General features: G+C 39.2%; 1 protein-coding gene across 19 annotated transcripts in view; it reads right to left on the bottom strand.

The window, feature by feature from the left end:
* Window positions 1-13,486, bottom strand: part of RAPGEF4 (Rap guanine nucleotide exchange factor 4) — a 284,923-nt gene that overhangs the window by 164,299 nt on the left and 107,138 nt on the right. For 3 of the 19 annotated variants that reach the window (XM_072751938.1, XM_072751957.1, XM_072751949.1), the window contains exon 2: window positions 2,229-2,340. The exons of 9 other annotated variants lie outside the window; for them this stretch is intronic. In XM_072751938.1, the coding sequence (XP_072608039.1) occupies window positions 2,229-2,276 (48 nt within the window). In that variant the 5' untranslated portion in view covers window positions 2,277-2,340. Of the gene's footprint in view, window positions 1-2,228; window positions 2,341-7,837; window positions 7,912-9,535; window positions 9,880-13,486 lie in introns of those variants that run through there. 7 more of the 19 variants (XM_025994021.2, XM_072751952.1, XM_072751943.1 and 4 more) reach the window with 6 other exon arrangements.

Genomic DNA, 13,486 nt, shown 5'->3' with positions numbered 1-13,486 from the left:
GGTGGCTCAGTTGGTTAGGTGTCTGCTTTTGGCTCAGGTCATGATCCCGGGGGTTCTAGGAACGAGCCCCACATTGGGGTCCCAGATCCCAGCTCGGCGGGGAGTTGCTTCTCCCTCTCTCGCCACATTCCCCTGCCTATGCACTCTCACATGCTCTCTCTCTCTCTCTCTCAGAAATAAAATCTTTAAAAAAATTAAAAATTTTTAAAAATCTTAGTTTGATGCTGTGAACTATAGTTGATCGGGGACAGTGTAAGGTAGACCCTGTCTTATTCCAACTTCAGACCAGCTCTCAACTGTTGTATGGATTTGTCAAAATTGGTATCCAGCCACCTATCCTCCAATATCTGAACGAATATCAGAAACTCCTTTGGAAGATCACAGTTAATTGTAACGGCAAAATGACACACGTGAATGATTACAGCATTGTTCAGCTCTCTGGAAGAACTGTCGGCCTTACCAGAGGCCTAGAATGGCCTGATTACCACAGGACTCACTTTGCAACCTTGCTAAATTTTGCTGGAAACAATAAGTGGTGGAGACAAGTTGCCTGTCTTTGTAGCTCCACATGTCACTCCACTGCAGAATGACCTGAGGATGCTGACAAATCTGCCCTGACACTAGTATTTTTGGGAAGACCACATCCACAGACCTTTTCTTCTGCAGTGCTCCAAATGTGACTTAATAGATATTTGTATTTGCTCCAACACTGAATTTAAGAATTTAGCTAGTTTTTTTTTTTTAAGAGTTCAAAGACCTTTCTATATTCTCCTTTTAGATTAGGAAAAACTATAGAACTTATACTTTGTTATAGTGAAGCTGAACTATGATTCTGTCCTCTAAATTAACAGGGAGGGTTGGCTTCAGACAAATAGCTGCCTGCAATGCAATGTTTGGATCTCTGTGCAAGAGGCATACGTTTAGAGCACAATGAACCAGAGAGAATTCGACACCTGGCTCTTTCCTCCCCTGCACCCAAAGGTTCCTTCCCCTTCTACCTGACCCTCTGCATTTTTATTTTTATTTGCTTTCCGGTTTTAAAGATTTATTTATTTATTTTAGAAACAGAGGGGAGGGGCAGAGAGAGAGGATCCTCAAGGAGATTCCCTGTTGAGCACAGAACCTGAGGCGGGGCTTGATCTCACCACCCAGGGGATCACGACCTGAGCCGAGAACCAAGTCAGAGACTTAACCGACTGAGCCACCTAGGCGCCCCTCCACAGTTCTCTTTTTAAAACTTAGAATGAAAATGTAGAGATGGTCTGTGTTATGTAAGAACATGTTATTATGTAGTCTGCTCTAATTCCACAAAATGAAATACAGGACTCATATTTTCCAGAAGCACTGGAATGTCAAAACAAATTTAGAGTTCTGTGAGGATTGCAAATGAACCTTGAAGCAAAGGTCTTTCTTTCAGTTAAGCATTATCATTAAGGATATGAGTTGTGTGAATAATATTGATTAAAAAACATTTAATTCATGCTTTTATTATTCCAGACATTGATTACTGGGATGCTCGTTTTGTTAGGTGGTCCAATAATCTGTTCATTTGATTCCAATCTGTTCAAAATGCAATTGCATGCCTGAATGATAAGAGCCCAACAACTGAAGCATGTCCCACCTTCCCCAGTTTCTTGGTCATCGATTAACAGTTGAAATTTGGATTAACTTAGGTGCGACATGATGTGAATTTATGAAAGGTATTCCACTTTCTTTTTTCATGAAATTTCAAATATATCCTATATTCTTCAACAAAATAGCTTTAAATGTTAAATAAGCAATGTAAAAAGTAATTTTTCTGTTCTAAGTTGCTGGACTTCCTCCAAGTCACATGAAACCTTTCCAAAATGTAAAGATCAAAGGTTCAAAACAATTTCTTAAATGTTTACCCCTTTGCCTTTATAGATTGGCCTGGATGAACATTAGTCTGTGCCCATTTGATCAGGGTAAAACTGGACTAGGCCAATAGATTTAGTTCTCTCTTTCACCATCGTTTATTATAAAGACCCAACACATAGCCATGTCCTTGCTTGTAAATCCATTTACTCACAAAGTGCTGAAAATTAGAATCTTCCAATCATTTCTGGTTATAAAGTGATACAGGTACAATTTCAGAGAATGAGGAATCTATTTAATAAAAGAGTACTTTCATGGACCTTCATGTTGAGGCTCAAAAGTCTTTTCTCTTGGATAAGAACTCGGATCACAAGTAAACCCAACTCATTTACCTTCTGTTTTCCAGTGTAGGTTAAAATATTAAAGAGTTTATGTCTCATTTTGCCCTGCTGACCCCATTCATTGCTTCAGGATCACTCAATTACTTCAAGGACACACAAAGACCTGAAGGAAACAAAGAAGCCAACTGAGTGTCTAAGTAAATTTTTTAAAATCCAAAGCACAGAAAGTTAAAGCACTTTTTATTTTAATAACCAGTCTGGGGACAAAAAAGGCTTTTGAGTTCCAACACTTTGGTTTAATTAAAGGGACAAATTACATCAAGTTTATCTGTAAACTAAAGAGTGAGAAAGAACATAAGAAGATTTCAGAGTTAGTGTTTCAGCCCCAGAGGAGATCAATATAACAGAATAGATGGTGGTGGGATATCTTTGAGGAAGTGTTTTGGGAGAGAAGAGTCATTTAGCAAATTATTGCTGTGGGTCAGAGAAAGAGGCCTATCTCCCGAATGCCCCATTCTGGGTCAAATCCCTAGTTTGGAGGAGATCTCCAAGCAGGAATCTGCATCTTGCTTCCTGAGGTGAGAGCTGGTGTGATACAAGCATAGAAGTCCTCCATAGCATGTAAATATTAACAGAAGGCTTGGGAATGGATGGAACTCCCACCCTACTCCTCCCAAAGTCAGAAATGAACAGAACCCCTGAATATTATCTATATTTTACTAGTATGTAAAGAAAGATCAACCCACAGAGACCAAGACATAGGAGAGCACAAGGAAGACACAGGAAAACTATATTTCAGAGAAAATGGTGATTTACAAAGTCAAATGCTGTAGAAAGATTAAGGACTAAGAATCCTCTTCACATTCAGAACAAACAGGCAGTTGGATGCCTTTAGCTAGAGGGGACAGAATTGGCTGGGGGGCTGGGGTAGGACTTAAACCGTGGTGGGTTGAGGAGTGGGAAGAAGGACCCAATGAATGTAGACAAGCCCTTTGAGAAGTGTAGCTATAAGAGGGGAGAAAAAGGAGAGTAGATGAAAGAGTACAGAAGAAAGATGAAGATTTTGATGTACCTTATTTTTTTTTTTTAAAGATTTATTTATTTATTCATTCATTCAGAGAGAGAGAGACAGGCAGAGAGACAGGCAGAGGGAGAAGCAGGCTCCGTGCAGGGAGCCCGACATGGGACTCGATCCCGGGTCTCCAGGATCACGCCCTGGACTGCAGGCGGCGCTAAACCGCTGCGCCACCAGGGCCTCCCCTTATTTTTTTTTTAAGATGGGAGCAGCTAGCATCTCTGGGCACTCTGATGAGAAGGAGCTAGTAGAGATAAAAAGGTGAAACATAGAGGAAATAGAGCAAAGTGTGCATAAAACAAACACCCCCAAAAGATGGAGGTTAATGAGGTGCAGAACACAGGTGGAGAAATCAGAAGAGGGAAAACCTCTTATTTTAACCTGGGGAAAGGTGAAGTGCATGAACACAAATGGACAATTTAAAAATATGTATGTATTAAATCACCAATATTTGCAATGCCTTGCTCTCAGAAAAAGGATCATTTGTTTGCTGAACTATCTAGGACTTGTGCTGACTGAGGTTAGGGGTGGGAGGAAACGAAGATAGACTAGTCTGTTCTACCTATGAAGGAATGAAATCAGACAGTCAGGAGTAAGATGAGGGGAATTAATGTGGGAGAAGCGTAGGAGGCAGAGGAGGAGGACAGAGAGAGACGATATATATCTTTCTTGGCTTATGATGGGGTTACACCTTAATAAACCCACTGGAAGTCAAAAATATTGTAAGTCAAAAATGCGTTTAATACACCTAACCTACTGCTGAACATCATAGCTTAGCCTAGCCTATCCTAACCATGCTCAGAACACTACATTAGCCTACAGTTCGGCAAAATCATCAAATACAAACCCTATCTTGTAATAAGGTTTTGAATATCTCATACGGTTTATTGACTACTATGCTGAAAGTGAAACACAGAATGGTTCTAAGTGTATTGATTATTTACCCTTGTGACCACATGGCAATTGGGAGCCCAGCATCAAAAAAGAGTATGGTGCCACATATCCCTAGCCTAGGAAACAAATCAAAATTCAAAATTCAAGGTCTGGTTTATACCAAATGCATATTGTTGTCACATCATTATAAAGTCACAAAACTGTTAAGTTGAACCACCTTAAGTCAGGGAGCATCTATAAATTGACAGCTGCCATGAGAAGCCAGACTTCGGAAAGAAAGATATATAAAAACAATTTTTAGGAAATCTAGCTATATGTTCCGGGATTAGTCCTCCTTTTGGTCTTGGCTGACTCCTCAAGAAACTTTTAAGTAGAGACCTCCATCATCTTCCAAGGCTTTCTGGTGTCAGATTTTTTTTTAAAGATTTTATTTATTTATTCATGAGAGAGAGAGAAAGAGAGAGAGAGAGGCAGAGACACAGGCAGAGGGAGAAGCAGGCTCCATGCAGGGAGCCTGACGTGGGACTCAATCCTGGGTCTCTAGGATCATGCCCCCGGCTGAAGGCAGCACTAAATCGCTGAGCCACCCAGGCTGCCCTGGTGTCAGATTTTGACTTTCACCATGCTGAACTATCCTCAAGGCAATTGGCTGCATTCGGGATATGCAGGTAATTGATCTGGTGGCAGGAAGCTGAAATCCTACATGCTGAGATGCAAGGCTATCTCCTCACGTGGTTTGGTCAAAAAACAGGAGAAAACTTGAAAAATCTTCAAAAAAGGTGTTGGGAAGAATGTCAGGAATGTATTAGGAAAACATATAAGGATCACTGAGGTATACTGAGGGGTCCAATTGAGATTGGAGGTCATAAATTTGTCACAGCATCAATCTGGACAGTGGTATGATTTTTCTTAAGCAGGGCTTAGCAGTCTGGTTGTAGGCAGGAGAAAGCACACAACTGTACTGATGAGGGGATGGTATTCACTTCACCTGGTAGGCACCAAGGGCTGGCACAGATGTGTTTTGTTCATTTCTAAGTAATACAATGCCTGACAAACAGAAATCACTCAATATTCTCTATTGAATGGATGAATGGGAAAACTGACAATATTGGTAAGAGGGTGGTTGACATGATAGGCCATGGTACCCACACGAATGGAGAAGGCAGTGACAAGAAGAGGGGGTTAAAAGGGGAAGTTTAAGGGGATCAAAGTTCCTCTCCTCAGTTGTACCAGTCACATGAGCGGCATCGCCTACTCAAAAAAGAACCTGAGTCTTAAGCACTCCCTGGTGGCTGATCCAGCAAGCCAGTAGGCTCAATGGTCTCCCCTATTTTTCACTCCTTAAGAGCAACAAGCGCATCACACACACACTCCTCTTTTCCATGTGAGAACTCCCTTAACTTCCCTTCATGCCATTCATGCCATATCTTTCTCACTCATTCTTCAAACCGGCTCTTTCTCCTCTTTAACTTTGGTCCCAGCTACCTTAGGTAGATCCTGCTTTCCTTCTCCTCCTTTTTATCTCCTCCTCATTCCTTTTCCTTTTTCAAGGAGTGAAAACAATCCTGGTCATGGTAGGTATTATTGAAGGTAAAGTTCATGAAACGAGGACAAGGAAATCCCTACGTTTTAAAATTAAAGAAATCAAAGTGTCTTAAAGCCAGTGAAAGTGGACATAAATTTTAAAGTAGCCACATCCCATACCATCTTATAATTAAGCTGCACTTCTCCAAGTACTGGCATTCAAAACATTTTCCATTCTTATGGTATTGCTTGTGTTTTAATTATTAACATAAAGTCTTTTTTGCTATCAATTTTTCATTGCAAATGTACGTGACTTCTACTATAGGATGAGTCACACAGACTTTTGAAAAGTAACCGAAAGATGTTTACAACATTGTTCTGATAACGGATTTGCAAATGAACGTTTGGACCACCACCTATTTGCCAGTCAGTGCTTTGGCATAGTTTTGATTCCTGCTTGAGTTTCCTGAAAAATCACAACAAATTATTTAAGGAATAACAGTTGTCAACTTTCTGACAAGTCATAATGAATGGTTAAGTTCTGAAAGGTCAACCAGCTATCTTTTGGCTTCCATCTCCTCTTTAGAACCAAGCTATTTTGAGAATTTCCATTCCTCATGCTCTTTTTCTTCTCAACCCTGACACTATTTGTATCCTCTCGGTGGCATTTTTTTTTTAACTCAGGAAAACTTAAATAAGTTCCAAGATTGCAGAAGAGCCTTATTATTTGATGATTGTGGGTCTTGTCTGGGAAAAACTCCAAACATAGATTTGCCATTTTAAGCAATTCCTTTGAATTCTCACTCTATTGTCAGCAACAGTCCTATATTATTGGTTTATTATTGATTTTTTTCTTTCCCTTTACATAAGTTAACTAGGCACTCCAATTTCCTCTTCTCTCTTCTTATGTTCTCTTGGTTTCTAAGTCCCTGAAGAACTGTATTGTTTCAGCTTTTTGGGATTTGAAGAACAAACAAACATCACACACACACATGCACACACACATACCCCGACCTTGTCATTGTCACAAACCCATAATCCTTCCCCTCAGCACCATGGTTATTTCTTCTTTATAATATTCTTCTCCACTCTACTTTAATATAATCAGCTGCCACATTCTGTCAATTTTCCCTTTAAAACATATTTCACATCATCCTTTTCTCTGTTTCTGCTCGTACCATCCTGCTTTGGGTCATATTCTCACCAAAGGTTCTATTACAGAATCCTCGCCAGCTTTCCTGCTTCACTCCTATTCTCTCCCCAAGCCCACCTCCATGCCCAGCAAGCATTCAGTCCATACGCTTGTAGCTTGTGAAGGAGGAAAGCACTGCCTCTGCACTAGGCACAGCCCTGCAGGATGAGTATTACTTTCTTCATTTCACACACGATGAAACACTCTCCCAGAGGTTAAGCATTTTGTCCCAAATCACCTATCTTGTAAGTGCTCAAGTCACTAGCTCTCATATCTGAAGAGAAGAGAGCCATCTTTGTTGAAACAGGAAAATAAAGCATTTGCATAGCAAAGATTTGATATTTAATCTCTTCAAAGTCAAGGAAGAGTCAGACTTGCAATTATTACCATATCAAGGCAACGTTTTCAAGAAATGGGATTCATACAAGAGAAGTATAATCCACTCGTCTACTCTCAAAGAGTTTATAATCTACTTGGTTAGCGTATGTATCTAGAACATGCTGGATATACAGTGTGTGCTAAATAAATATTTGCTCAAGCCAGGACCAAGACATAGAAGGAGAGTCCTTGTTACTCTTATTTTGGCTTGCCACTAATCGCATTGTTTAGTCACTGGATGCTTCTTATTATAAAACGCTCTCTACAACACTTCCTCTTGACCTGGTCCCAAGGAATATCAGAACAATACAATGTTAGGGAAAAAAAAGACATTGAGATTACTGGGCTGCCTTCCAACCCATGGGCCGATTTATTTTTTCCTAACTACAAGATAATTATTGCTGGATATTATTATGGGATTTTTCCATATGTCCTTTAGTTAGGACAGTGATGACCCAACACAGCCTTTTAATGTCTCTGGTCTTGTGCCAGCTCACTTCTTTCTAGCACTTTGCCTTTGGTTTTTATCTTTATGACTATTCAAACATCCCATTCCCTAATCAATACCTCATTTGGCCACTGCTGTTGACTACATACCTTGACAAAGACTCCTTGGAAAGGGTCTTTTTTCCTCGCAGCCGGCTCATTTGAAACAAGCTCTTGCTATGTTCATCATTTTGGCAAACAAGGACAAGTTCAAGGAAATTGGAGGCCAAACTTGACAGAGCACTGGGTGCAGCTGCTGGCCCAGCTGTGCAATGATTCTCAACTGGTCCATTACCTCCAAAACTCAACTATTCAGCACAGCCTTCCCTAGTCCAGCACTCCTGTCGGTCTAATATATTTGGCAACAGCCATTATTTCAGAAATGAATGCTCATGTGTATTTATAGCAAATCGCATGCCTGCTCTATCAACAATTAAAGCGATTAGGATTCAGCAGACATATTCCTCTAATTAGGACAAGATGGAAGACATAATATATAGAATGCTGCAGTTTGGTCCAGGTTTATTCTTCCCTGACAAGACTGTCATGCTGCTTTTCCTCAGTCACACATCCATTCTCTCTGGGGCCACCCTGCCCCCTACAGAACACTCACTTCCTGTGTCTATCCCACGGAATTTTCAGTCAGGGGATTCTGTTCGCAACGGACACTTCAAGTTGCCCTGGCCTCCCCTCCTCAAACCACACTTCAGGCTCAGTGGACAGTCTGAAGGCTTGTTTTGAGGAACATGTGGACAGCACCATGTGGCCACTAATTTCATTCAGCTACGCCCTTCCCCTGGAGCCCCAGAGTGTATGTTATACGCTCACACTTCTGTAGTCTTTCCTCTGAACAAAAGCCCGAACTCGGTGTCTGGGCCATAAATCCCATCTTGCTTCACTCTTACCCATGCATTATTTAAGCCATCTTCCCGGGGAGCCGGCCTGAGACTTTCCCTCAGAGTAACAATCAGCAGGCGCCTTATGCGCCGTTTTAACGGGAAATGTAGGATATCGGAGAGAGTTCCACCCATTTGCAGTCTTGATAATGAAATATGATAATCTAATTTGGTAAAAATAAACTGTGAAATCAGAGACTTGAGGCAAAAACTTTAAAGATGCAATTCAGACGAGCAATCAATGCTTATTCAGCTTCTGTACCATCTCAGCTTTCTCCCTGTGCAGATGCTTAAGTGATGCTAAATTAAATAATTGACAAATTTTTAAAACTGCTGGAAATTACCATCTGTATTTAATTTTGGAATATAAAAAGGTCCATAGAAAACACCCTTTATGATTATTTTGTCTAATAACAGATATGAAACAATACAAACATCCCAGTCATAAAATATAATGCGTTCCGAGCAGTCTGGCTTACATATTCAAACACAGTTTTTCAAAACAAAAGACCACAGGAGGAACGAAATGCTGGGTAACCAATACATTTTTTTTTTTTTTTAGGTGAATGGCAAAAGAACTGAGCTTTTAGTTTAAAATCCACCTCTCTAACCTTCATCTCCCCACAAAACAAAAAACAAAACAAAACAAAACAAAACTCACCCACAGGCTTCCTTCCTATGGACAGTAAGGATAACCATCACTTTTTCACGTTTCTCTTTCTCCTGGATAAACACTGGGCTAAACTGTCCTTCTGTTAAGAACTTTATTAGGTTGATATTACATCCGTACAAAATGAAGTCTACGACTGTAAATAAACATGCTTGAAGCTTTCATGAATACACAGAAAGAGAAACAAGCTCCCTGCGTGGGAACACACTGGTAAATACGTGGATAAAACAAGCTGAAACTTACACCAGACACTTCTCCCAGGTCCAGCACGGCAGGAGCCCTAAGGGTACATTCTAGTTTTTTTTAATCCATGTTCTGTTCTTCTCACTGATGGGACTACTCAGGCACATGGTCAAGTTGCAATCGGCTTCTCCCTCAGTGATGTATGAGAGCTGGGCTGATTTATCTTGTCTTTCTGCTGCATATTAGCACTAATGTTTCTGCGTATGCATCCTACCTTTCTTTAGCCGTAGCCCCGGCTTTATCATTGGTAATCTAAATTAAAGAGCCAGTGAACAGAGCAGGGTTGTTGTCCCCCACCCCTCCCTGTTTTCCATGAAACAATTGCCAGGCAGTCATTCCCGGACAAGGATTCCACTGTTTATTCTATTGAGCCTCCCCTTCAATATCCCATTGAGACTAGAAGTCAGTCGCAAAAGGATAGGTCCAGGGAGACTGTCTTAGTTCAAAGGTCTATTTATGATTTATCTTTCAAATGGTACAAATGACCTCAGGAAATATGAGGGAGAGCTGTCATTTTCCAGTTTTTTTAGCCCAGAATACAGAATTGACACTGTTTACAAAAAAAAATAACTTAATACCCCACTTTATTGCCTGTGGTACAGTGCACCTTTTGCTGACTTTTTTGTCCCTAAAAATCTCTTTCTTTTTCCACCCATGTTTGTTTTACATATGTAGCATTTAATGTTAATTTTAAGGAGGAGTATGAGTGCTATAATTTAGCAAGTTACATACAATCATCATTAACCTTGTTATAACTTGTCAATAAATAGCAGCTGAAGCAGGAGCCAAAGACTATTTAATTCAGGAGTTGTCAATTCCTTGCTTTAAGACACATTTAGAATTTTCTCAATCTCCACAAATGTTTGGGAAGAAGAAACACGTCAGAGTACATTTTCATATGAAAGTTTTTAATTTCGAAAATTTTGCTCTCTTAGCATCTCAACGCTTTTAGCCCAGATTTTAATGCTTCCTGAAATAATATTAGGTTTGTTTTCTCATTTTAAGCAGCATAACTTTTTCACAGCTGTTAAGCAACAGAATTTGGTGGATGATAATGTATAACACGTTTCATCTTTATTTTTGTGTTTTTGTTACAAGAAAACATGGTTGTTTTCATAATTATAAACACATATGTTACATCTTTAATTTCGCTTTTTAAAGTTAATAAATTATAACACCCATTTCCACATAAGCATAAAATACAGACTTGCCATTTTTAGTAGCTATTTGATATTCAATTCCCTAATTCCTTGATATTTGCATTGCTTTAATTTTTCATTATAAAAATAAAATGTCTCTTTTCAGAAATGCAAAATACATTTCAGGCCCTTGGTCCAAAAAAAAAAAAAAAAATCAATCTCTAACTTTCTGCTACTCAACATTCTTCAAAATTGCGGTTGAGAAAAATAAACTTGGGAGTTCTGCTTGAAGACTATCTGGGGTACCAGTTCCTCTAAATTATATCCCTGGGTGAAACTTTAATCACTTATATTAATTTCTACACTCTAGAACTTGGTTATACTGAACTGCTCCACAAACATCCAGAGTAATTACTTTAAAAATTTAAATCTGGGCCTGTCATTCCACTCCTTAAAACTGTGTATCGCTTCCGGTTATTCTTAGGATAAAAGCCAAAATCTTTATCATGGCCTTCAAGGACTCAGTTTTATTAAACTCAGAAGATAAGCCCACCTTCCCAGAACTGACTGGCTGGGACTCAGAACCATCAATCAATCAAGTATTGAACCTCTGCTCTTTACTGGCCAGTCAGCTTGAGTATGGTATCCGAGCACTGGTGTGGGATGGGAGAGTATTTCAAAAGCAAATACATAGGCCTTTTCCTTTCATTTGAAAGGAACATTCATGAATAAGATTTCACCACAAATCAGTTTACAAACTGCAGTGAAATCAACACGAAGCAAGCCAGACTCAAAAGTGCAAAGTGAAGATAAAATCAAGGGTTAGGGAAGTAAGATGAAATGAATCATTTCATGAATGCTAACTGAAACTGACTTAGGCCAGAGGAGGAAAAGGCAAACAATCAGGAAGGAGCAGAAACTCTAAAACAATTATACTCAAGCTTGGTCCTACTGTTATGCTTCCAAGGTCTATGGTTTGCATCAGCTAAATTAATCTTAGATTTATATTTTTTTGCATATTCTTTTATTGGAATTTGATTTGCCAACATATAGTATTTACATTTTTAAAGGCCAACTACCTCCTAATTGTGGTCCTGAGTTTCTTCAATAAATAATTTCCATACATTCATTATATTACTGTTGATATACTTTCCTCCAAAAATTCTCTTTATTTTAATCACTAAAAGAATCACATGATAAACTTCACCAGTTTCTAAGTAAGATGGCCCAAGGAGCATATCACAAGACTCTGAAAATAAGAGATTTCTCATAACTAAAGATCTACTTTGCAATCAACCAAGAACAACATAATCCTTTAATATAACATGTAAACTTGTACATAAAATAATGTAAATACTCAAAGACATGAGAAGTATCCAGTGAGTAATGAGATCTTGAGAAGGGCCTAGTACATGAGGAATTAACATCATTAAGGCCCCACAAGTCCAAGAGTATTTCCTATACTTCCTGCCATTGTCCTGAAAATCCCTACCATTAAAGTCTACCCTTGCAAGAAGTCCTAAGACTCTGGAACCAAACTGCCTGTATTCAAATCACAGTCCTATCAATTACTAACTGTATAACCTTGGGTATGATACTCTAACTTAGTGTAATGTGTCTTTCAAACTCATCCATAAAGTGGGATAACAGACTTCTGCTTTTGCTCTTTCTAAGATTTTATTTATTTATTCATGAGAGACACAGAGAGAGAAGCAGAGACACAGGAAGAGGGAGAAGCAGGCTCCTCGCAGGGAGCCCAATGGGGGATTCGATCCTGGGAGCAGGATCACACCCTGAGCCAATGCTGGACACTCAATCACTGAACCACCCAGGCGTCCCAAGACTTCTGCTTTTGGTCATAAAAGTGATTCATATTAGACCAACCTTCTCACAGATAATAATCATGAACTCTGGATAAAATATTTTAAAACAATAGCTAAGTGAAGACCCTAGAGAGTGGCCAAGAGCAGGCAAGAGCTAACGGGGTGGTGGTGGGGGATGGACAGAGAGGACCACTTGGAAGAACAGCTCTTGATAAATTAGTCATGTTTTATAGCTTCTTATCTAAGAGGAGACCCAATCAGTCAGTTCCACATGGTGGCTAGATCTCTGCCGTCTTACTAGCTGAGAAATTAGAATGACAACAGCTATAAATTTTGGGAGGAAACCCCAGAAAGAAGATAGCCACAGAGAGGAAGCCTCAAATTCAGTACATATAATCTGAGCAAATCACTGACTGCTCCCAATACTATACATATATAGAGAAGACTTCGACCAGTCCAGCTAAGATGACAAGAACTAAACAGATTTCTACTACTGTCCATCACAGGGAAGACAAAGTTGGAATTTGACTTCTGTTAAATTAACTGCCTACTAAAACAGAAATCAATTTGGAATCTCTATAACATGCCACTCACAATGTCCAAAGTACATTCCAAAATTACTAGATATGCAAAGAAACGGGAAAACTGATCCTCAAAAGAAAAGATAATCCATAGAGACCGACTTTGACATGATGCAGATACTGGATTCAGCAGACACAGATTTTTAAAGCAATTATTATAACTATGCTAAAGGATATAAAAGCAATTTCAGCAGAGAAGGAGAAATTATTAAAAAAAGAGACAATTGGAAATTCTAAAGCTAAACAAAAAATCTAAAAAGAAAATTCACTGGATGTAATGGTAGATTAGAAAATAATAATAAAAAGTTATTGGTGAACTTTTAGATAGAACAATATAAATGATCCAATTTGCATAAGAGAGAAAAGAACTTTAAGAATGAACAAAGCCTCAGGATCCAGTGGGATATA

This window comes from Vulpes vulpes, chromosome 3, assembly GCF_048418805.1.
Source record: "Vulpes vulpes isolate BD-2025 chromosome 3, VulVul3, whole genome shotgun sequence".
NCBI classification, from domain to species: domain Eukaryota; kingdom Metazoa; phylum Chordata; class Mammalia; order Carnivora; family Canidae; genus Vulpes; species Vulpes vulpes.
The sequence above is the reverse complement of the archived record's forward strand: the minus strand, read 5'-3'. Positions and strand labels throughout refer to the sequence as shown.